This window comes from Chelonia mydas, chromosome 1, assembly GCF_015237465.2.
Source record: "Chelonia mydas isolate rCheMyd1 chromosome 1, rCheMyd1.pri.v2, whole genome shotgun sequence".
NCBI lineage: Eukaryota > Metazoa > Chordata > Testudines > Cheloniidae > Chelonia > Chelonia mydas.
The window spans coordinates 583,606-605,425 of NC_057849.1; the positions used below are offsets into that span (position 1 = coordinate 583,606).

Sequence of the window (21,820 nt, forward strand, 5' to 3'; positions counted from 1 at the left end):
GTGACACCTCCTGCCCGGGAAAGTGGACAAAGGCTGGAGGAGGAGCTGGGTGAGATGGCTGGAGGGGTTTGTCCAGTTTGGAGCTGGCTGGGGAAGAGGAGGGAGCCCCCCGAGCTGGGGACTAATCTCTCTGCCCCCCAGAAGGACCTGACTGAGGGGTCCTGTTTGTACCTACAAGCTCTGGTCTGGACTGTGATCCTGTCGTCCCTAATGAACCTTCCGTTTTACTGGCTGGCTGAGAGTCCCAGTGAATCGCAGGAAGTGGGGGGTGCAGGGCCCTGACTCCCCTACAGCCTGTGACCATATGTCTGCGTGGACTCTCCTGGGCTCAGGTCCATCGGACCCCCAGTGGGAGCAGAAGGTGATGGTCAATGGGGAGACATTGCTGGGGTGGTGAGACCCTGGGACAGAGAGAACTGTTGTCAGGCCCTGGGTGGTGCAGCCTCAGATGCTGAGGGGCTGTGTGAGCTGGGCGAGGGTCACAGGGATGAAGCCCCTCGCCCTGCCTATGGCCCAGATCCCTGTGCAGACCCAGGAGGGGTGGGGCTGGCTGGTTGTTGGGCTTCTCCAGGATATCAGCTGTGAGGTCCTGTTGGGGGGTGACTGTGTCTCTTTGGGACAGGATCCAGGTCCTGCTCCTATAACGGCCGAGGGTTTGAATTTGAATCCAGGGAACCAATCGGCGGAGAGGGAAATGGTCAGTAAAAATGCAGATGACCTGGCTGGCAGCGGGGAGGAGCTGCTAGGCTTAGGATACCTGCCTGCCTGTAACCAGCCCCCTGGGACGGAGAGATGCTCCCTGCCCCCCTGCACACCGGAGTGGGGGCTCACACTGGCTCCGATGCTGTAAGAAGAGCAGAGAGCTCGCTGCCTGCCCCCACTGGGACAGCAAGGGCAGTGCTGAGCAAGGGGGGAGCTGAGACCCCAGCTGAGGGGGGGGAACCCACAGGCAGGACAATTCGGCTGCCAACCAGGTTTAGCTGGTCCAGAGATGCTGCTGGGAAGTGATCCCACGGCAGGGAGAGAGCGACCAGGGACAGGGCTCAGCGGGGCTGTGACCCCAGGCCCAGCCCGCGAGAGGGAGCAGGTCCCACTCCCTCCCCCAGCAGCTGAATTCCAGACCGAGCTGCGGAAGGATCCCTCCTAGGAGGAGCTGAGGGGATTTGCTGGCCACAGGCTGCAAACCCCCATGGGGAAGGCTGCAGGGACAGATTCCTGTGGGAGAAGGGATTCCTGTACCGGGAAGGGGCTCCCCCAGGGGAAGTAGAACCGTGGGGGATCAGGAGGCCCCTGGGGGTGCCCCAGAAGTGTCGCCACCGGCTGTCGTACCTGGCCCACAATGACCCTCTCTCGGGACACCAGGGGATCCAGGCCCCAGGCAGCGGCTGCTGCAGAACCGTGACTGACCCGGAGTCTGGGACGCGGCCCAGTGGCACGGCAGGTCCTGCGACCCCGGCCAGAGGGGGGGGAAGGCCGGGATAAGGGAGAAGCTCCCTTGAGACCCCTGCCCAACACAGAGGAACCTTTCCAGAAGGTGGCTATGGACATAGTGGGGCCCCTCAGCAAGGCGACCTAGGCAGGGAAGAAATACGTCCTGGGGGTGATGGATCTCGCCACCCGCTACCCAGGGGCGGGGGCTCTGTCCTCCACCAAGGCAGACACCAGGGCAGACGCACTGCTGACCATCTTCAGCAGAGGGGGGGTCCCCAGCAAGGTCCTTACAGACCAGGGGTCCAATGTCCTGTCAGCCTTGCTCTGGGGCTGGTGGGAGAAATGGGGGGTCTGGCCCACCTGGGCCTCTGCAGGTCACCCTCCATCCCTCGGGCTGGTGGAGAGAATTTATGGGCCCCTGGGGTTGATGCTGAGGACTTTTACGAATCAGCATCTGCAGGACGAGGACAAGGACCTGCCCCACCTGTGGTACGGTGGTACACCAAGGAATGGGAGAGATGCTGGGGCATCCATGGGAACATTGGTGGGTTCGAACTTCCCCAGGTCACCAGTTAAAGTAACCCTGCTCAGTTTGGTCTTGACGGGGGGAGAGATGTGATAAAGTGGGAAATGTTCTTAATGTTTCCTCTGTATACTGTGTGGGTGCCTCAGTTTCCCCTATGCATTTCTTAAGTCTCTAGCTGGTGGGATAAGGGGGTGTGATTGTTGCAGAGCCCTAGAGGGCCAGTGGAATGGTGTCTGCACAGAGAATGGCCGATGCCCTGTCTCTTGGCCACTGATGGCCTGGGTCCCTCCTCCACAGAAGTGCTAACTGAAGGGGTTGGAAAGTAAAGGGATCAGGCGGCCTTCTGGCCCAGGGAAAGAGAAAAAGGCCAGAGGAGGGGCTGGAGAGTTTCAGTTTGGAGCTGGCTGGGGAAATGGACGGAGGCCTGGATGGGGCTCTAGCCTCCCTCACCTCAAGATGGACTTGATTCAGGGGTCCTGTTTCCTGTACCTACAAGCTCTGTTTTGGACTGTGTTCCTGTAACAATGCTGGTTCTGGTGGGACCCAACTGAGAGGTGCCAATTCAGGACAACTTGCTTCAAGCAGGGCAGTTACAGCCCAAGGCTGGGGTTTCTGTGCACACCAAGGCAAACCAAACGAGCCAAACAGAGAGGACTTTGGTCTCACCCCACTGGCTAACCACAAGTCACACAAGCAATTCCCTTAGACACTCCAGTTTCCCAGTATCCCCACCAGTGCCCCTCATTATGGGGACAGATGGTTATGAAAACCAGTACCGCAGTAAAAGGAAAAAGGTTCTCTCGATCCCAAAGGACCAAGCCCCAGACCCAGGTCAATATACAAATCAGATCTTACCCACAAATCACACTGTTGCCAATCCTTTCGAATCTAAAGGTTTATTCATAAAAGGAAAAAGATATAGATGAGAGCTAGAATTGGGGAAATGGAATCAATGACATACAGTAATGGCAAAGTTCTTGGTTCAGGCTTGTAGCAGTGATGGATTAAACGGCAGGTTCAAATCAAGTCTCTGGAGAACAGCCCCAGCTGGGATGGGTCTTTCAGTCCTTTATTCAGTGCTTCAGTTTGTAGCAGAGGTATGAAGCAGGACTGAAGACAAGATGGAGATGAGGCATCAGCCTTTTATACTCTTTTCCAGGTATAAGAACCCCTCTTTGTTCTTACTGTGGAAAATTATAGCAAAATGGAGTTTGGAGTCACACGGACAGGTCCCTGAATACCTTACTGAGTCACCAGGTGTATCTGCCTTCTCTCAATGGGTCAATTATATAACTGATGGTCTTTAATGGGCCATCAAACAGGCTAGGCAGAGTTGACACCAACTTGTCTGGGGTATCATCCAGAAGCATAGCATAAGTTTGAAATACAGACAGTAGAGAGCCAATATTCATAACTTTAAATATAAAAAAGCATAATCCTAACCAGCAAACCATCACCTTGTCCTAGACACCTTTTTTGACCCCCTTTATACAAGATTTGGTGCCACTACAGGACCTTGGTTGCAACAATGATCTATAACGGCCCAGTTCACGTCAATCACGTCACGGTTCCTGTCATCTAATAAACCTTCTGTTTTACTGGATGGCTGAGAGTCACCTCCGACTGCGGAGTTGCGGGGCAGGACCCTCTGGCTTCCCCAGAAGCCCGCCTGGGCGGACTGGCTGTGGGAAGCACACGGTGTGAAATGAGGATGCCGAATGCTCCTGAGCTTAGAGTCATGCATCTCCATACATCCCTTCCATTGATACACCCCCCACCCACTCACTCCAATCCCCATTCACCCCTTCCAGTCATCCACCCTCACCTTCTACCCATTCACCCCATCTTCATACACCCCTTCCATTGATACACCCCCCACCCATTCACTCCAATCCCCATACGCCCCTTCCAGTCATCCACCCCCACCTTCTACCCATTCACCCCATCTCCATACATCTCTTCCATTCATACACCCCCCCACCCATTCACCCCTTCCAGTCATCCACCCCCACCTTCTACCCATTCACCCCATCTCCATACACCCCTTCCATTGATACACCCCCCCCACCCATTCACCCCTTCCAGTCATCCACCCCCACCTTCCATCCATTCACCCCATCTCCATACACCCCTTCCATTGATACACCCCCCACCCATTCACTCCAATCCCCATACGCCCCTTCCAGTCATCCACCCCCACCTTCTACCCATTCACCCCATCTCCATACACCCCTTCCATTCATACACCCCCCCACCCATTCACTCCAATCCCCATTCACCCCTTCCAGTCATCCACCCCCACCTTCTACCCATTCACCCCATCTCCATACACCCCTTCCATTGAGACACCCCCACCCATTCACTCCAATCCCCATACGCCCCTTCCAGTCATCCACCCCCACCTTCTACCCATTCACCCCATCTCCATACACTCCTTCCATTGATACACCCCCCCACCCATTCACCCCTTCCAGTCATCCACCCCCACCTTCCATCCATTCACCCCATCTCCATACACCCCTTCCATTGATACACCCCCCCACCCATTCACCCCTTCCAGTCATCCACCCCCACCTTCTACCCATTCACCCCATCTCCATACACCCCTTCCATTGATACACCCCCCCACCCATTCACCCCTTCCAGTCATCCACCCCCACCTTCCATCCATTCACCCCATCTCCATACACTCCTTCCATTGATACACCCCCCCACCCATTCACCCCTTCTACCCATTCACCCCATCTCCATACACCCCTTCCATTGATACACCCCCCACCCATTCACTCCAATCCCCATACGCCCCTTCCAGTCATCCACCCCCACCTTCTACCCATTCACCCCATCTCCATACACCCCTTCCATTCATACACCCCCCCACCCATTCACTCCAATCCCCATTCACCCCTTCCAGTCATCCACCCCCACCTTCTACCCATTCACCCCATCTCCATACACCCCTTCCATTGAGACACCCCCACCCATTCACTCCAATCCCCATACGCCCCTTCCAGTCATCCACCCCCACCTTCTACCCATTCACCCCATCTCCATACACTCCTTCCATTGATACACCCCCCCACCCATTCACCCCTTCTACCCATTCACCCCATCTCCATACACCCCTTCCATTGATACACCCCCCCACCCATTCACCCCTTCCAGTCATCCACCCCCATCTCCATACACCCCTTCCATTGTTACATCCCCCTTCTACGCCTTCTACCCAGACGGGGCTCCGGGGCTGGAGATGTGGGGCTCAGCGCGGGTCCCTGCGGGGCGAGGCGGGGCTGGCTGGGGTCGGGGCTGGCTGGGGGCGGGGCTCGGGGCGGGGTGCGGTTCCCATGGTAACCAGTCGCGTCCGCGCCTTGCTGCGGTCCGAACACCGGGGGCGGGGCCGAGCCGGGCCGGGCCGGGCCGGGCCTGCGCTGCTGGGAGCCGCCGCCCAGCGCCCGGCCCGCCCGCTACCCCGGCTCCGCTCGGCTCGGCTCGGCGCGCTGCAGCCACGTGGTGAGTGGGGCTGGAGCCGTGTGGGGCAGCGTCGCCCGGCCCGGCCAGGGGGCGGGGCAGAGGGAGCGCGGGGCAGAGCAGGGCGGCGCCGCCGGGGCCCGGCTGCTGCGGGAGGGGGGCTGAAGTTGGGGGGACGGGTGCGGGGGGGGCACAACTGCTGGGGGAGGGGGCGAGGGAGGATGCGGGGGGGCTGTTGGGGAAGGGGTGCGGGGGGCAGAGGCTGGGGGTGTCTGACGACTCTTGCGCTGGCTATGAGGAGCAGACTGGGGGGGGCAGCGGCGGGGCGCCGGGCCGGGCGCTGGCTGTGGGGTGAGGGGCCGGGCGCCGGCTGTGGGGTGAGGGGCCGGGCGCCGGCTGTGGGGTGAGGGGCCGGGCACCGGGCCTGGCGCTGGCTGTGGGGCGTGGGGCCGGGCAAAGGGGCCGGGCGCTGGCTGTGGGGCGTGGGGCCGGGCAAAGGGGCCGGGCGCTGGCTGTGGGGCGTGGGGCCGGGCAAAGGGGCCGGGCGCTGGCTGTGGGGCGTGGGGCCGGGCAAAGGGGCCGGGCGCTGGCTGTGGGGCACGGCTGGGCTCAGTGGCCTGGCAGGAAGCCTAGGCAGGGTGTCCTGGGCCCGGTGCTACCCGTCACCCTGCCGGACTCTGCCACACCCTGGGGTCCGGGTACCCACCCCCTGTGGGCAACACCGGCCCCGCCCTGGCCTCTCCGGCCACTCTGCCCTGGCGGGACCCTCAGTGGGTCGGGCCCTTGGCCGCGGCCCCAAGTGAGGGAGGGGCGTGGGCAGCCTGTGCATGTCCTGCCTCAGGGACGGCAGGGTCGGCCTCTGCCCCCTGCGCCCCCTCCTCAGCCCACCTGCCCCCCCAGGGCACTGTGCCCCCTTGGCCATGGGGCGGTTACACCCATGAGCCTCCCAATCAGCACCCTCCCCCCACACTCCCCAGTACCCCCTGCTGGGATCCCCCTGCTGGTGTCCTGCTCCCCCAGCCGGTGCCCTGCCCCCCCGCCCCCACTGCGCCCCCTGCCGGGATCCCCCAGCCGGCGCCCTGCCCCCCCGCCCCCACTGCGCCCCCAGCCGGGATCCCCCTGCCACGTCCCCCCCCCACTGCGCCCCCTGCTGGGATCCCCCAGCCGGTGCCCTGCCTCCCCCCCCCACTGCGCCCCCTGCCGGGATCCCCCTGCCACGTCCCCCCCCCCCACTGCGCCCCCTGCCGGGATCCCCCAGCCGGCGCCCTGCCCCCCCGCCCCCACTGCGCCCCCCCGCCGGGATCCCCCAGCCAAGCGGCCCCGCCCCCTGTCGCGGCGGCGGGGGCGGGGCGCTGTGACGGTGGCGGGGGCGGGGCGGCGGTGGTGACGTAGCCTCGCTCAGCTGCTGGCCGCACAATGGCCGGCCGGGCGGGGCGGCGGCCGGGCCTGGGACCCTGCGGCGCGGGGAGCCACTAGCGTGAGTCGGGGGGTGCAGAGCCTGGCAGTGCGGGGGGCGGAGATGCAGATCCTTGGCGTGGGGGGCAGCGCTCCCTGGGGGGTGCAGAGCGCTCTCTGGGGAGGGGGGAGCAGCGCTCTCTGGGGAGGGGGGGATGCAGAGCTGGGGGGAGGGGGAAGCAGCGCTCTCTGGGGAGGGGGGCATGCAGAGCTGAGGGAGGGGGGGAGCAGCGCTCTCTGGGGAGGGGGGATGCAGAGCTGGGGGGAGGGGGGAGCAGTGCCCTCTGGGTAGGGGGGATGCAGAGCTGGGGGGGAAGGGGGAGCAGTGCCCTCTGGGGAGGGGGGGATGCAGAGCTGGGGGGAGGGGGGAAGCAGCGCTCTCTGGGGAGGGGGGGATGCAGAGCTGGAGGGAGGGGGGGAGCAGCGCTCTCTGGGGAGGGGGGATGCAGAGCTGGAGGGAGGGGGGAAGCAGCGCTCTCTGGGGAGGGGGGGAGCAGCGCTCTCTGGGGAGGGGGGGATGCAGAGCTGGAGGGAGGGGGGAAGCAGCGCTCTCTGGGGAGGGGGGATGCAGAGCTGGAGGGAGGGGGGAGCAGGGCCCTCTGGGGAGGGGGGGATGCAGAGCTGGTGGAGGGAAGCAGCGCTCTCTGGGGAGGAGGGGGGGAGCAGTGCCCTATGGGGAGGAGGGGATGCAGAGCTGGGGGGAGGGGGGAGCAGGGCCCTATGGGGAGGAGGGGATGCAGAGCTGGGGGGAGGGGGGAGCAGTGCCCTCTGGGGAGGGGGGATGCAGAGCTGGGGGGAGGGGGGAGCAGTGCCCTCTGGGGAGGGGGGATGCAGAGCTGGAGGGAGGGGGGAGCAGCGCTCTCTGGGGAGAGGGGGATGCAGAGCTGGTGGAGGGAAGCAGTGCCCTATGGGGAGGAGGGGGGGAGCAGGGCCCTATGGGGAGGAGGGGATGCAGAGCTGGGGGGAGGGGGGAGCAGGGCCCTATGGGGAGGAGGGGATGCAGAGCTGGGGGGAGGGGGGAGCAGGGCCCTCTGGGGAGGGGGGGATGCAGAGCTGGGGGGAGGGGGAAGCAGCGCTCTCTGGGGAGGGGGGGATGCAGAGCTGGAGGGAGGGGGGAAGCAGCGCTCTCTGGGGAGGGGGGATGCAGAGCTGGAGGGAGGGGGGAAGCAGCGCTCTCTGGGGAGGGGGGGATGCAGAGCTGGAGGGAGGGGGGAGCAGTGCCCTCTGGGGAGGGGGGGATGCAGAGCTGGTGGAGGGAAGCAGCGCTCTCTGGGGAGGAGGGGGGGAGCAGTGCCCTATGGGGAGGAGGGGATGCAGGGCTGGGGGGTGGGGGGGAGCAGTGCTCTCTGGGGAGGGGGGATGCAGAGCTGGGGGGGAAGGGGGAGCAGTGCCCTCTGGGGAGGGGGGATGCAGAGCTGGGGGGAAGGGGGAGCAGTGCTCCCATGCGAGGCTCTGAAGTGCCCCTGCTCCCAGCACCTGCTCGCCCCACGGCTCTGGGACGGAGCTGCCGGCTCTCGGTGTAGAGGAGCCCCAGAGCTGGGGCTAGCCGGCTCTTGCAGCCCCTGCTCTTTGCCAGCTGTGCCCACGGTCTCAGAGGACACTGGATACTGAGTGGTGTGGCCTGAGCTGGCGGGGCCTCCAAGGGATGGGCAGGCCCCATAAGGCTCTGGCCACCCTGAGCCATTTCTGGGTTCTCCCCCTCCCTGAGCTGGGACAAGGGGCGGGGTGCCCAGGGGGCAGAGCCTCAGCAGGACCAGGGTGGCTGGATGCTCCTGGCCCTGGGCAGGGAGCTGCCTCTGGCCTGGTGCCTGCCTGGGCGGGATGCCAGGTCCTGGGGGGGCGTCTGAGGGCAGAGCTGAGTGAGGGCACCGGTCCTGGCTCACCCCCACTCTCGCCCCTGCAGGTCAGTGGCAGTTGGGCCCGCAGCCTCGCTGACCGAGGGTCACCATGGCGAAGCGGGAGGCCAGCGCCAGCCCCGTGGTGCGGCAGATCGACAAGCAGTTCCTGGTCTGCAGCATCTGCCTGGACCGGTACCGCAACCCCAAGGTGTTGCCCTGCCTGCACACCTTCTGTGAGCGGTGAGCGCCCCCCCAGACCCCTCCACCCCCCCAGGGCCCCTCCACCCCCCCAGGGCTCCCCCTCTGCCTGCACACCTTCTGTGAGCGGTGAGCGCCCCCCCAGATCCCTCCACCCCCCCAGGGCCCCTCCACCCCCCCAGGGCTCCCCCTCTGCCTGCACCCCTTCTGTGAGCGGTGAGCGCCCCCCCAGGCCCCTCCATCCCCCCCAGGGCTACCCCTCTGCCTGTACCCCTTCTGTGAGCGGTGAGCGCCCCCCCAGACCCCTCCACCCCCCCAGGGCCCCTCCACCCCCCCAGGGCTCCCCCTCTGCCTGCACCCCTTCTGTGAGCGGTGAGCGCCCCCCCAGGCCCCTCCATCCCCCCCAGGGCTACCCCTCTGCCTGCACTCCTTCTGTGAGCGGTGAGCGCCCCCCCAGACCCCTCCACCCCCCCAGGGCTCCCCCTCTGCCTGCACCCCTTCTGTGAGCGGTGAGCACCCCCCCAGACCCCTCCACCCCCCCAGGGCCCCCCCTCTGCCTGCACACCTTCTGTGAGCGGTGAGCGCCCCCCCAGACCCCCTCCACCCCCCCAGGGCTCCCCCTCTGCCTGCACCCCTTCTGTGAGCGGTGAGCGCCCCCCCAGACCCCCTCCACCCCCCCAGGGCTCCCCCTCTGCCTGCACCCCTTCTGTGAGCGGTGAGCGCCCCCCCCAGACCCCCTCCACCCCCCCAGGGCTCCCCCTCTGCCTGCACCCCTTCTGTGAGCGGTGAGCGCCCCCCCCAGACCCCCTCCACCCCCCCAGGGCTCCCCCTCTGCCTGCAACCCTTCTGTGAGCGGTGAGCGCCCCCCCAGACCCCTCCACCCTCCCAGGGCTCCCCCTCTGCCTGCACCCCTTCTGTGAGCGGTGAGCGCCCCCCCAGGGCCCCTCCACCCCCCCAGGGCTCCCCCTCTGCCTGCACCCCTTCTGTGAGCGGTGAGCGCCCCCCCCAGACCTGCTCCACCCCCCAGGGCCCCTCCACCCCCCCAGGGCTCCCCCTCTGCCTGCACCCCTTCTGTGAGCGGTGAGCGCCCCCCCAGCCCCCTCCACCCTGCCAGGGCCACCCCTCTGCCTGCACTCCTTCTGTGAGCGGTGAACGCCCCTCCACCCCCCCCCCCCCCAGGGCTACCCCTCTGCCTGCACTCCTTCTGCGAGCGGTGAGCCCCCCCCCAGACCCCCTCCACCCCCCCAGCGCTCCCCCTCTGCCTGCAACCCTTCTGCGAGTGGTGAGCGCCCCCCCAGGCCCCTCCACCCTGCCAGGGCTACCCCTCTGCCTGTACTCCTTCTGCGAGCGGTGAGCGCCCCCCCAGGCCCCTCCATCCCCCCCAGGGCTACCCCTCTGCCTCCACCCCTTCTCTGAGCGGTGAGCGCCCCCCAAGCCCCCTCCATCCCCCCCAGGCCCCCTCCACCCCCCCCCGGGCTCCCCCTCTGCCCGCAACCCTTCTGTTAACGGTGAGCGCCCCCCCAGACCCCCTCCATCCCCCCCCCAGGGCTACCCCTCTGCCTGCACCCCTTCTGTGAGTGGTGAGATGGGGGGGGCCTTCAGGGCCTCACCTGCCTGTGACCCAGCACTGTGTCCCGGTGGGAGTGGGGGGGCTGCAGCCCCACACCTGCCTGTGACCCAGTGCCGTGTCCCTGGGGGGGGATGTGGGCAGCAGGGCCGGGCCTGTCTGTGGCCCAGCACCGTCTCCCAGTGGGGGGTGGGGCTGCAGAGGTGGATCTGCCTGTGACCCAGTGCCGTGTCCCAGTGTGGGTGGGAGTGGGGTGCCCTGATTCAGCACCAGAGCTTCTGGCACGCTGGCCAAGCTGCACTGTGCCCCGAGGCCTTTTGTTCTAGCCAGCTAACGCTATGGGGGGGACCCCCCACCAGCTGGGGCTGAGATGGGCTATTGAATGGCTGGATCACTCCTAAAGCCAGCCTATCCTTGACCTCTCTCTCCAGGCTCTGGGCTGTTTTCCCAGGGACTCTGAACAGGGGACACCTGATGGGAGGATTGGCCCCCACCTCAGGGAAGAGATCCCCCCGGGGGTCTTCCCCCTTCTCCTCCGAATCGGCCCTTACCAGGTCCAGGGTCCCCTCACTCTCCTCCCATAGAGCAGCTCGAAAGGGAAGAACCTGGTGGATTCCTGGGGCACTTCCTCATACGGCAGGTGGGGCAGGTCCTTGTCCCCGTCCTGCGGATGCTGATTTGTAAAAGTCCTCAGCATCAACCCCAGGGGCCTGATCCCCCACGGTTCTACTTCCCCTGGGGGAGCCCCCTCCCGGTACAGGAATTCCTTCTCCCACAGGAATCTGTCCCTGCAGCCTTCCCCACGGGGGTTTGCAGCCTGTGGCCAGCAAATCCCCTCAGCTCCTCCTAGGAGGGATCCTTCCGCAGCTCAGTCTGAAATTCAGGTGCTGGGGACGGGAGTGGGACCTGCTCCCTCTCGCGGGCTGGGCCTGGGGTCACAGCCCTGCTGAGCCTTGTCCCTGGTCGCTCCCTCCCTGCCGTGGGATCACTTCCCAGCAGCATCTCTGGACCAGCTAAACTTGGTTGGCAGCCGAACTGCCCTGCCTGTGGGTCCCCCCCCTCAGCTGGGATCTCAGCTCCCCCCTTGCTCAGCACTGCCCTTGCTGTCCCAGTGGGGGCAGGCAGCGAGCTCTCTGCTCTTCTTACAGCATCAGAGCCAGCATGAGCCCCCTCTCCGGTTTGCAGGGGGGCAGGGAGCATTTCTGTGTCCCACCCAGTCCCAGGGGGCTGGTTACAGGTAGGCAGGTATCCTAAGCCTAGCAGCTCCTCCCCACTGCCAGCCAGGTCATCTGCATTTTCACTGACCATTTCCCTCTCCGCCGATTGGTTCCCTGGATTCAAATTCAAACCCTCGGCCGTTACAGGAACAGGACGTGGATCCTGTCCCAAAGAGACACAGTCACCCCCCAACAGGACCTCACAGCTGATATCCTGGAGAAGCCCAACGACCAGCCAGCCCCACCCCTCCTGGGTCTGCACAGGGATCTGGGCCATAGGCAGGGCGAGGGGCTTCATCCCTGTGACTCTCGCCCAGCTCACACAGCCCCTCAGCATCTGAGGCTGCACCACCCAGGGCCTGACAACAGTTCTCTCTGTCCCAGGGTCTCACCACCCCAGGAATGTCTCCCCATTGACCATCACCTTCCGCTCCCACTGGGGGTCTGAGGGGCCTGACCCAGGAAACTCCACACAGACACATAGGCTGGGGCCGGGAGCCTGTCCACCTCCCCACTCATCGGGCTGATGGTGTCTATGGCCTTGGGACCCAGCAAGGGAGCTAGACACAAGGGCTGTTCCACAGGGTCCCCTGGTTCAAATCGCCAGCCTGCTCAAAGGCAGTGAGGTGGCATCCACATCCCCCCCTCCTTAACCAGGGGCAGCAATTTATTCTCGAGGTTCCCTGCGGAACTGGCACCCCGGGGTCTATCCCAACTCACCCCTGGGAGGTCCCCGAGGCCTCTCCGCTCCACCATCGCCAGTTCATGCTGCTGCTGCTTCTCCTGCAGCTCTTTCTTGGGCTCTCGCTGTCTCTCATAGTCCTCGGAGTCAGCTCCAATCCCATCCGTCTCCAATCCGTTGAGGGGAACCCGATCGTGAAGACCCCCGTCTGGTCGGGGACAGGAGTCTTGGGGATGCCTGGCTACCACTCCAGCTGCTTCCAGATCCTGCTATCGCCCCATTTGGGGTCAGGACTCTGTTCCTTAGAGCGGTCATCCTCCTCCAGCTGCACGATGAACTGTGCTTTGGTGAACTTTCCACTGCGCAACCCTCTCTTTCTGCACAGGGTTATTATCGTGGGGGGAGGGATAGCTCAATGGTTGGAGCATTGGCCTGCTAAACCCAGGGTTGTGAGTTCAATCCTTGAGGGGGCCATTTAGGGATCTGGGGCATAAATTGGGGATTGGTCCTGCTTTGAGCACAGGGTTGGACTAGATGACCTCCTGAGGTCGCTTCCAACCCTGATATTCTGTGATTCTGTGGTGATAGGCCATCACTCCACTGTTCCCAAGTTGTTGTGGACTCACAGGCCTGTGTGCTCTCAGCTCCCCACGGTTTCCAGGAGGAATCCCTAGTGTGCCAGCCCTTCTCGAGGTCACCACCTCTTTCCCAGGGTTGAGCTGCAGATTCCTCCACCCCTGAGACTGCTTGCCGCAGTCCCCAGAGGGATCCTGTTACTGCAACAGTCCTTCTTGCTGGTCACACATTCCCAGGGGTTAAGCGTAGCTCCTTCGCCCCCTGAAACCGCCCCTCTCTGAGCCTTCAGCACGCCTGGTCCTCGTTAAGCCCCCTTCGTTTTACTGCTCCCCAGTCACTTACTGCAAGAAACGGGATTCACGGGACGCAGTACATCCCACCACTTGTCACGGAGTCACCGGGTGATGCTCTGGACCTACTCCATACGAAGCCAGCCAGGACTCTGGGGGAGCCTCCTCTCTGAGAGCAGACTGTCTCCAGGGCAAGAAACTTACACGGCTTCGACCTTCCTGAGTCTAACCTCGGAGCATTCAGCATCCTCTTCTCACACTGTGCGCTTCCCGCAACGAGTCCGCGCAGGCGGGGCTCCTGGGGAAGCCAGAGGCTCCTGCACCCTAATTCCACAGTCAGACGTGACTCTCAGCCAGCCGGGAACACAGAAGGTTTATTACACGACAGGGACATGGTCTAACACAGAGCTTGGAGGTACAGAGAAGAGGACCCCTCAGTCAGGTCCATCTTGGGGGGCAGGGAGCCCAGAGCCCCATCTGAGCCTCCTTCCTTCCCCAGCAGCTCCAAACTGAAACTCTCCTGCCCCTCCTTTGGCCTTTTTCTCTTTCCCAGGTCAGGAGGCCACCTGATCTCTTTGTTCTCCAACCCCTTCAGTTGCCACCTTTGCAGGGGAGGGGCCCAGGCCATCAGTTGCCAGGAAACAGGGTGTCGGCTATTCTCTGTGCAGACACCATCCCACTGGCCCTGTTAGGGCTCTGCAGCAATCACACCCTCTGATCCCCCCCACCTAGAGACTTAAGAACTGCCTAGGGGAAACTGAAGCATCCCCACAGTATTCAGAGAAAACATTAAGAACATTCCCACTTTGTCCCACATACAGCCTGTCCTGGGGCCGCAGGCTCCGTGCTGTGCCCCAGATGTGGTCCCTCAGTGTGCCAGACCTGCAGGGGGTCTCACTCTCCCTACAGGGCAGGTCACGCAGCCTCACCACCTGGGAAACAGACTCTGGACTCCAGCCTGCTGCTTCCCAGGGTGAGCTCTGCTCCGTGAGTCCAGCCAATGGACCCTGCTCCGAGATGGGTCCCCTCTTCAGGGATGAATGCACCAAGCCACCTTTTCAGAGGAGAGTCCCGTTTATTAGCCACCTAGGGAGTCCTTAGGGTAGCCCAGAGGACGGAAGGGAAAAACACAGACCGCTGATGTGGGGCTGGCCTTGGCCAGTTCTTTTTACTGCCCCTCTCGGCTCCGACAGCTCATGTTTATACCCGTGTCTCTGAGGGTGTGTCTGCACTACGACATTTTGTTGACACAGTTTCGTTGGCATAGAGCCACTGCAGTAGTACGTGACTGGTGTGCTTGCACACTCAGCTCCTTGCGTACTCACCAGGAGTGCTTGTGTCCGTGCACAAGGCTGTGCACAATGGGCGGGGCCCAGCGAGCAACCCGCCACTGTCCAGCGTAGCGGGTAGCTTAGGCAATGCATGGGGGGACAGAAACGGGACAGAACAGGTGACTGGGAGCAAGAGGTCAACTTCCCGTAATGCAATGTTCTCCATCCCATAATATCTCTATCCCATAACTTTTGCACCTATTTTCACTTTCCCACGATCCTGGGCTGGACGAGTCGCTGTTACCCATCTCTCCCAGAAGCATGGAGCCCGCACAGCTCTGCTCTGTTGTCCTGAGCGTTGCGAGCAGTGCGCAATCTTCGGGTATTTGCAGAGCTGCGGGGAACATGCCGATGCTGGGGGATGTAGTGAAACCCAACTCGAGGGGCGTGGTGGGATTCACAGAGCAGCTGCAGCTGGGGTAGTGCCGCTTCTGGGCTCATGTGTCCCAGGCGCCCAGGCTCGGGGCTCTGGAACGGCTCTGGATGAAGCTCACCCAGGACTCTGGGGCAGCGTCTCCCCTCAGGGCGCTTGTCCCAGGGCAAGGACCCTGCTCCACTTTGGCCCCTCCTGGGTCTGACCTTGGAGCGTTCAGCTCCCTGGTCACCCTGTGAGCTCCCCGCAGCGAGTCCCCCTGGGGGAGCCTCATCCCCAAAGGGCCCTGCCCCCAACTCCGCAGCCAGCTGTGACTCCCAGCCCGTGTGTGACACAGACGGGTTATCATGGGGAGGGGGGGATCTAGAGCCCTGGGCCCTCGCCCCTGAGTCCCCAGCCAGGAGACTGACTCACTTCCAGCAGCCTGGCCTCAGACCCGCCCTATCACATGGGGCTGACCCACGCTTGGCTGCCTGTGTCAGTTCTGGGGTCCCCATTGGGGAAGGCTGGTGATGAATGGAAGAAGGCTTGGAAAAGTGATGGGAACGACTCAAGGGCTGCAGAGCTCCCCGGAGTGAGAGACTGGAGGAGCTCAGTCTGGGTAGCGGAACAAAGAGAAGGTGAAGGTGACTTGGTCATGGTCATATGGTGATGCTAACACTCTTTCCACCCACTAGTGCCTCTGGAGGATGTTAAACAGCAGCTACTATTTTAAAATCATCAGATCCATGTAACTTGCACCCAAGAGTTTTAAAAGAGCTGGATGAGGAGCTTGCTGGACTGTTATGTTGATTTTTGACAAGTTCGAGAAGACTGGAAGAAACTAATGTGCCAATTTTTTTAAAGGGTAAAGGGGCTGACACAGGTAATTACAGGTCTGTCAGCCTGACATCAATGCAGGGCAAGATAATGGAGTGGCTGATACAGCACTTGATTCATAAAGAACTAAAGGAGGGAAATGTAATTAATGCAAATCAGCATGGGTTTATGGAAAATAGACCCTGTTAAACTGTCACAAGAGCAGAGGCTCGGGGCTCTGGATGAAGCCAGGCAGGACTCTGGTGCGACATCTCCCGTCAGGGCACCTGTCACCAGGGCAAAGCCCTGGGAGCGGTGTGGCGGGGGGGGGGGGGGAGCAGAGCCCCGGGCTCCCCCTCTTCAGTCCCCCAACCTCAGACTGACTTGCCTCCTGCAGCCCAGCCTCAGTCACCTCCAGCTGCCCCCCTCCATCCTTTGTCTCTTTCCTGGGCAAACTGGGCCCCTGGCATCCACCTGTCGCTTTGTTCTCAGCCTTGTGAACTGGCCCTATTAGAGCACCATGGACTTCATTCTGTTACACATTATAAATGGGAGCAAGTCATGACCACTTGTACCTAAGCTACCATTAACTTTGAGTTCTGTGATCAGTTCTTCATTGTCTGTTAGGCCAGGGTCTAATACAGAACCGCTCCCCATGACCCCGTGCCGGTGCTGCGCTGTTGGAGCTAGGAAGTTCTCGGCTGTAATGCTGAGGAATCCCAAAGGGCTGTTAGGACTGGTAGTGGGATGCTCCAGCACGCATCACTCAGGTTCGGTGGCATGCAGTGCTTTTCCCTACACGCTGCAGCCAGGCGCATCCAGAGGGTCATTGGGAGTCTGGAACAGACACGTACCAACACCCCACCTGGGCCTTTTTCGCCTAGGACACTGATCTACACGCATTCAACAGGATCATGTGTCTTCTGCCGTAGCGGTGACTTGCACACAGGTGATGCCATTTTTGACAGAGTCCCTCCCCTTCCTCTTTTGCACACTCACCCCTTCCTCAATGGCTTATAACCAGTGACTCTAACACTGCAATTGTGCGAATCATCCCACCAGCTTACAGCAATCACAACTAGATCGAACAGATGCTCCTAAATTCCACTTCCTTTTCTTTATCACCCAGCCCCGCAGTGCTGGTGTCTGGGTGGTATGTTCCTTCCCGGGGCTCTGGGCACCACCCCCCCAGTGCTGGTGTCGGGGTGGTACGTTCCTTCCTGAACCTCTGGGCAGAGCCCCCGAGCGCTGGTATGTGGGTGGGATGTTCCTTCCCGAGGCTCTGGGCAGCGCCCCCTAGTGCCGGTAGGTAAGCTCCAGGCACTGCACTGGGTCTGCTCCCCCTGACCCTGCCCCCCCGGGGCCACGCTGGGTCATAGAATATCAGGGTTGGAAGGGACCTCAGGAGGTCATCTAGTCCCACCCCCTGCTCAAAGCAGGACCAATCCCCAACTAAATCATCCCAGCCAGGGCTTTGTCAAGCCTGACCTTAAAAACCTCTAAGGATGGAGATTCCACCACCTCCCTAGGTAACGCATTCCAGTGCTTCACAACCCTCCTAGTGAAAAAGTTTTTCCTAATATCCAACCTAAACCTCCCCACTGCAACTTGAGACCATTACTCCTTGTTCTGTCATCTGCTATCACTGAGAACAGTCTAGAGCCATCCTCTTTGGAACCCCCTTTCAGGTAGTTGAAAGCAGCTGTCAAATCCCCCCTCATTCTTTTCTTCTGCAGACTAAACAATCCCAGTTCCCTCAGCCTCTCCTCATAAGTCATGTGTTCCAGTCCCCTAATCATTTTTGTTGCCCTCCGCTGGACTTTTTCCAATTTTTCCACATCCTTCTTGTAGTGTGGGGCCCAAAACTGGACACAGTACTCCAGATGAGGCCTCACCAATGTGGAATAGAGGGGAACGATCACGTCCCTCAATCTGCTGGCAATGCCCCTACTTATACATCCCAAAATGCCATTGGCCTTCTTGGCAACAAGGGCACACTGTTGACTCATATCCAGCTTCTCGTCCACGGTAACCCCTAGGTCCTTTTCTGCAGAACTGCTGCTGAGCCATTCGGTCCCTAGTCTGTAGCGGTGCATTGGATTCTTCCATCCTAAGTGCAGGACTCTGCACTTGTCCTTGTTGAACCTCATCAAATTTCTTTTGGCCAGTCCTCTAATTTGTCAAGGTCCCTTTGTATCCTATCCCTACCCTCCAGCGTATCTACCTCTCATCCCAGTTTAGTGTCATCTGCAAACTTGCTGCGGGTGCAATTCACACCATCCTCCAGATCATTAATGAAGATATTGAACAAAACCGGCTCCAGGACCGACCCTTGGGGCACTCCACTTGATACCGGCTGCCAACTAGACATAGAGCCATTGATCACTACCCGTTGAGCCCGACAATCTAGCCAGCTTTCTATCCACCTTACAGTCCATTCATCCAGCCCATACTTCTTTAACTTGCTGGCAAGAATACTGTGGGAGACTGTGTCAAAAGCTTTGCTAAAGTCAAGGAACAACACGTCCACTGCTTTCCCCTCATCCACAGAGCCAGTTATCTCGTCATAGAAGGCAATTAGATTAGTCAGGCATGACTTGTCCTTGGTGAATCCATGCTGACTCTTCCTGGTCACTTTCCTCTCTTCTAAGTGCTTCAGAATTGATTCCTTGAGGACCTGCTCCATGATTTTTCCAGGGACTGAGGTGATGCTGACTGGCCTGTAGTTCCCAGGATCCTCCTTCTTCCCTTTTTTAAAGATGGGCACTACATTAGCCTTTTTCCAGTCGTCTGGGACTTCCCCCGATCTCCATGAGTTTTCAAAGGTAATGGCCAATGGCTCTGCAATCGCATCCGCCAACTCCTTTAGCACTCTCGGATGCAGCGCATCTGGCCCCATGGACTTGTGCACGTCCAGCTTTTCTAAATAGTCCTGAACCACTTCTTTCTCCACAGAGGGCTGGCCACCTCCTCCCCATGCTGTGCTGCCCAATGCAGTAGTCTGGGAGCTGACCTTGTTCGTGAAGACAGAGGCAAAAAAAGCATTGAGTATATTAGCTTTTTCCACATCCTCCGTCACTAGGTTGCCTCCCTCATTGAGTAAGGGGCCCACACTTTCCTTGATGCTAACATACCTGAAGAAACCCTTCTTGTTACTCCTAACATCTCTTGCTAGCTGCAACTCCAGGTGTGATTTGGCCTTCCTGATTTCACTCCTGCATGCCCGAGCAATATTTTTATACTCATCCCTGGTCATTTGTCCAGTCTTCCACTTCACGTAAGCTTTTTTTTTGTGTTTAACGTCAGCAAGGATTTCACTGTTAAGCCAAGCTGGTCGCCTGCCATATTTACTATTCTTTTGCCACATCGGGATGGTTTGTCCCTGTAACCTCAATAGGGATTCTTTGAAACACAGCCAGCTCTCCTGGACTCCTTTGCCCCTCATGTTATTCCCCCAGGGGATCCTACCCATCAGTTCCCTGAGGGAGTCGAAGTCTGCTTTCCTGAAGTCCAGGGTCCGTATCCTGGTGCTTACCTTTCTTCCCTGTGTCAGGATCCTGAACTTGACCATCTCATGGTCACTGCCTCCCAGGTTCCCATCCACTTTAGCTTCCCCTACTAATTTTCCCGGTTTGTGAGCAGCAGGTCAAGAAGAGCTCTGCCCCTAGTTGGTTCCCCCAGCACTTGCACCAGGAAATTGTCCCCTACGCTTTCCAAAAACTTCCTGGATTGTCTGTGCACCGCTGTATTGCTCTCCCTCCCCCGGGCGCTGCACTGGGTCCATTCCCCCTGACCTCCCGGGCACTGCGCTGGATCCACCCCCGGTGTGGAAGAGAGGTGGGGGCAGAGATGGGCTCTGGGAACTCTCAGTGGCTGGAGAGATTCCTGCCCGGGGAGAGCGACCAGGCCGGGCTGGCCCAGGGGCGATGGGAGAGAATTTTGAAGGGGACAGGTGCCCCCCCTTCCATCAGAGCTGCCTGGGGGGAGCTTCATTTTGGGTGTCTCAGGGCGTGACCCTCCGCAGACCCCTGGAGTGATGTCACTTATCTCCCTCTGCCTCATCTTCCCCCCCAGCTCCCCACTGTCCCGCACCTACTCACCTGTCCGTCCGTCTGTCCCCCCCCATTCACAGGGCTCATGGCCGGCTCGTCTCTGGGATCACCCCGCTGCCTGGCGTGCACTCGTTTGTCCGGATCTCCTCCCTCCCTGTCCGACTGTTTGTCTCTCCCTCCCTCTCTGCCCCCGTCCGTCCATCTCCCCCTGCCCGGATCCCTTCCCCTGTCTGTCCGATCCACCCTCATAGGCTCCACTTGCCCCGGTGCTGGCCCAGCCGGGCGCCCTCAGCCTGGCCCGCGCCTCCCCGCCGCACTAGAAGTCCTGACCCTCTTGTTTTGCCCGCTCTGTCCCAGGTGTCTCCAGAACTATATCCCGCCCCAGAGCCTCACCCTGTCTTGCCCCGTGTGCCGCCAGACCTCCATCCTGCCGGAGCAGGGCGTGGCCGCGCTCCAGAGCAACTTCTTCATCACCAACCTCATGGAGGTGCTGCAGCGCACCCCCGAGGGCAGCAGCCGCCCGGACGCCGCCACGCTGGACCCCGTCAGCGCCATCACCGGCCAGCCGCTCTCCTGCCCCAACCACGAGGGCAAGGTGGGGGCCCCTGGCCGGGGGAGGGGCGGGGTGACCCCGCGTCCTGGGGAGGTGGGGGCCCCTAGCCGGGAGGGGGCGGGGTGACCCCGCGTCCTGGGGAGGTGGGGGCCCCTGGCCGGGGGTAGGGACCTCTGGGGGGAGGGGTGGGGTGACCCTGCTTCCTGGGGAGGTGGGTGCCCCTGGGAGAAAGGGCCAGGCCAGGGTGCCCCCACTTTTCAGGGAGCTGGGTGCCAGCCTGGCTTGGGGGAGGGGGCCTGGGCAGGAGCCCCTGAGGGGGAGGGAGCCGGGTGACCCCACTTCTCCGGGAGCAGAGTGACAGAGCGAGGGGGGCTTTCTGGCCTGGTGCCAGCCTCCTCCCCGCCCCGCCCCGCCCCCGGGACCTGGACAGCCAGGGCTGGGGGGCCTGCAGCCGCGGGGAGTGGCAGCCCCTGACGGCCCCCTGCCCGCCCCCAGGTGATGGAGTTCTACTGTGAGTCGTGTGAGACGGCCATGTGCCGCGAGTGCACGGAGGGCGAGCACCGGGAGCACGTCACCGTGCCCCTGCGCAACGTGGTGGAGCAGCACAAGGCCTCGCTGCAGGAGCAGCTCGACGCCATCAAGAGCCGGTATGGGGGGCTGGGGAGAGGGCGGGGTGGGGGAGCTGGTGTCCTGCCCAAGGGGAGGTTCCCAGGTGTGGGTGGGCCCTGCAGGCCATGGTGCTAAGGAGCTGCCCCATCTGCTGATGGGTGGGGGCTAGGGGGAGGGGCTGTGGGGAGGAGGGCTGCTCTATGGGGAGGGGCTGTCCCGCGGGTGACTGTCCCGCGCCCCCCCCCCCCAGGCTGCCCCAGCTGATGGCTGTGAGGGGGGGCTGCCCCGTGGGGGCCGGGGTGTGGGGGGGGCTGCCCCGTGGGTGACGGCCCCGCCCCCCTGCAGGCTGCCCCAGCTGACGGCTGCCATCGGGCTGGTGACCGAGATCAGCAAGCAGCTCGTCGAGCGGAAGAACGCCGCCGTGGGCGAGATCAGCGGCTCCTTCGCGGAGCTGGAGCAGGCCCTGCAGCAGCGCAAGGGGCTGCTCGTGCGTGACCTGGAGGCCACCTGCAGCGCCAAGCAGAAGGTAACCCCAGCCCTTCCCTGTGCCTCTGGTCCGGCTCCACCGGCCTGGTGCCCTGCTGCGGCCAGGGTCTGCTCCCCAGGGACCGACCCTCGGAGCTCATGCCAGGAGCTCCCTCGGCGAGTCCCCCTGGGTGGGACCCCGGCAGGAGACTTGTACCCCAAGGGAGCCAGGCACCCCCTTGCCTGACTCTGCAGTGACTCAGCCAGCAGATAGCAGCAGAGGGGTGCCTGGGGGTCTGGACCCAATGCAGGGAGTTAGAGCCCGGGCCAGCCGGGTCGGATCAGAGCCCCCCGGCCCCTCTGTAATCCCCGTCCAGGAGCGTCTCCTGCT

The 21,820-nt window shown here is 62.1% G+C and overlaps 1 protein-coding gene across 7 annotated transcripts in view; it reads left to right on the forward strand.

The window, feature by feature from the left end:
- Positions 1-5,356: 5,356 nt before the first annotated feature.
- Positions 5,357-21,820, forward strand: part of TRIM3 (tripartite motif containing 3) — a 35,952-nt gene continuing 19,488 nt past the window's right edge. For 3 of the 7 annotated variants that reach the window (XM_037906300.2, XM_037906445.2, XM_037906521.2), the window contains exons 1-5: positions 6,779-6,902; positions 8,784-8,958; positions 20,160-20,397; positions 20,851-21,002; positions 21,310-21,490. In XM_037906300.2, coding sequence (XP_037762228.1) covers positions 8,828-8,958; positions 20,160-20,397; positions 20,851-21,002; positions 21,310-21,490 — 702 coding nt within the window. In that variant the 5' untranslated portion in view covers positions 6,779-6,902; positions 8,784-8,827. Of the gene's footprint in view, positions 5,468-6,778; positions 6,903-8,783; positions 8,959-12,711; positions 12,730-20,159; positions 20,398-20,850; positions 21,003-21,309; positions 21,491-21,820 lie in introns of those variants that run through there. The other 4 variants (XM_037906372.2, XM_043525980.1, XM_043525968.1 and 1 more) reach the window with 3 other exon arrangements.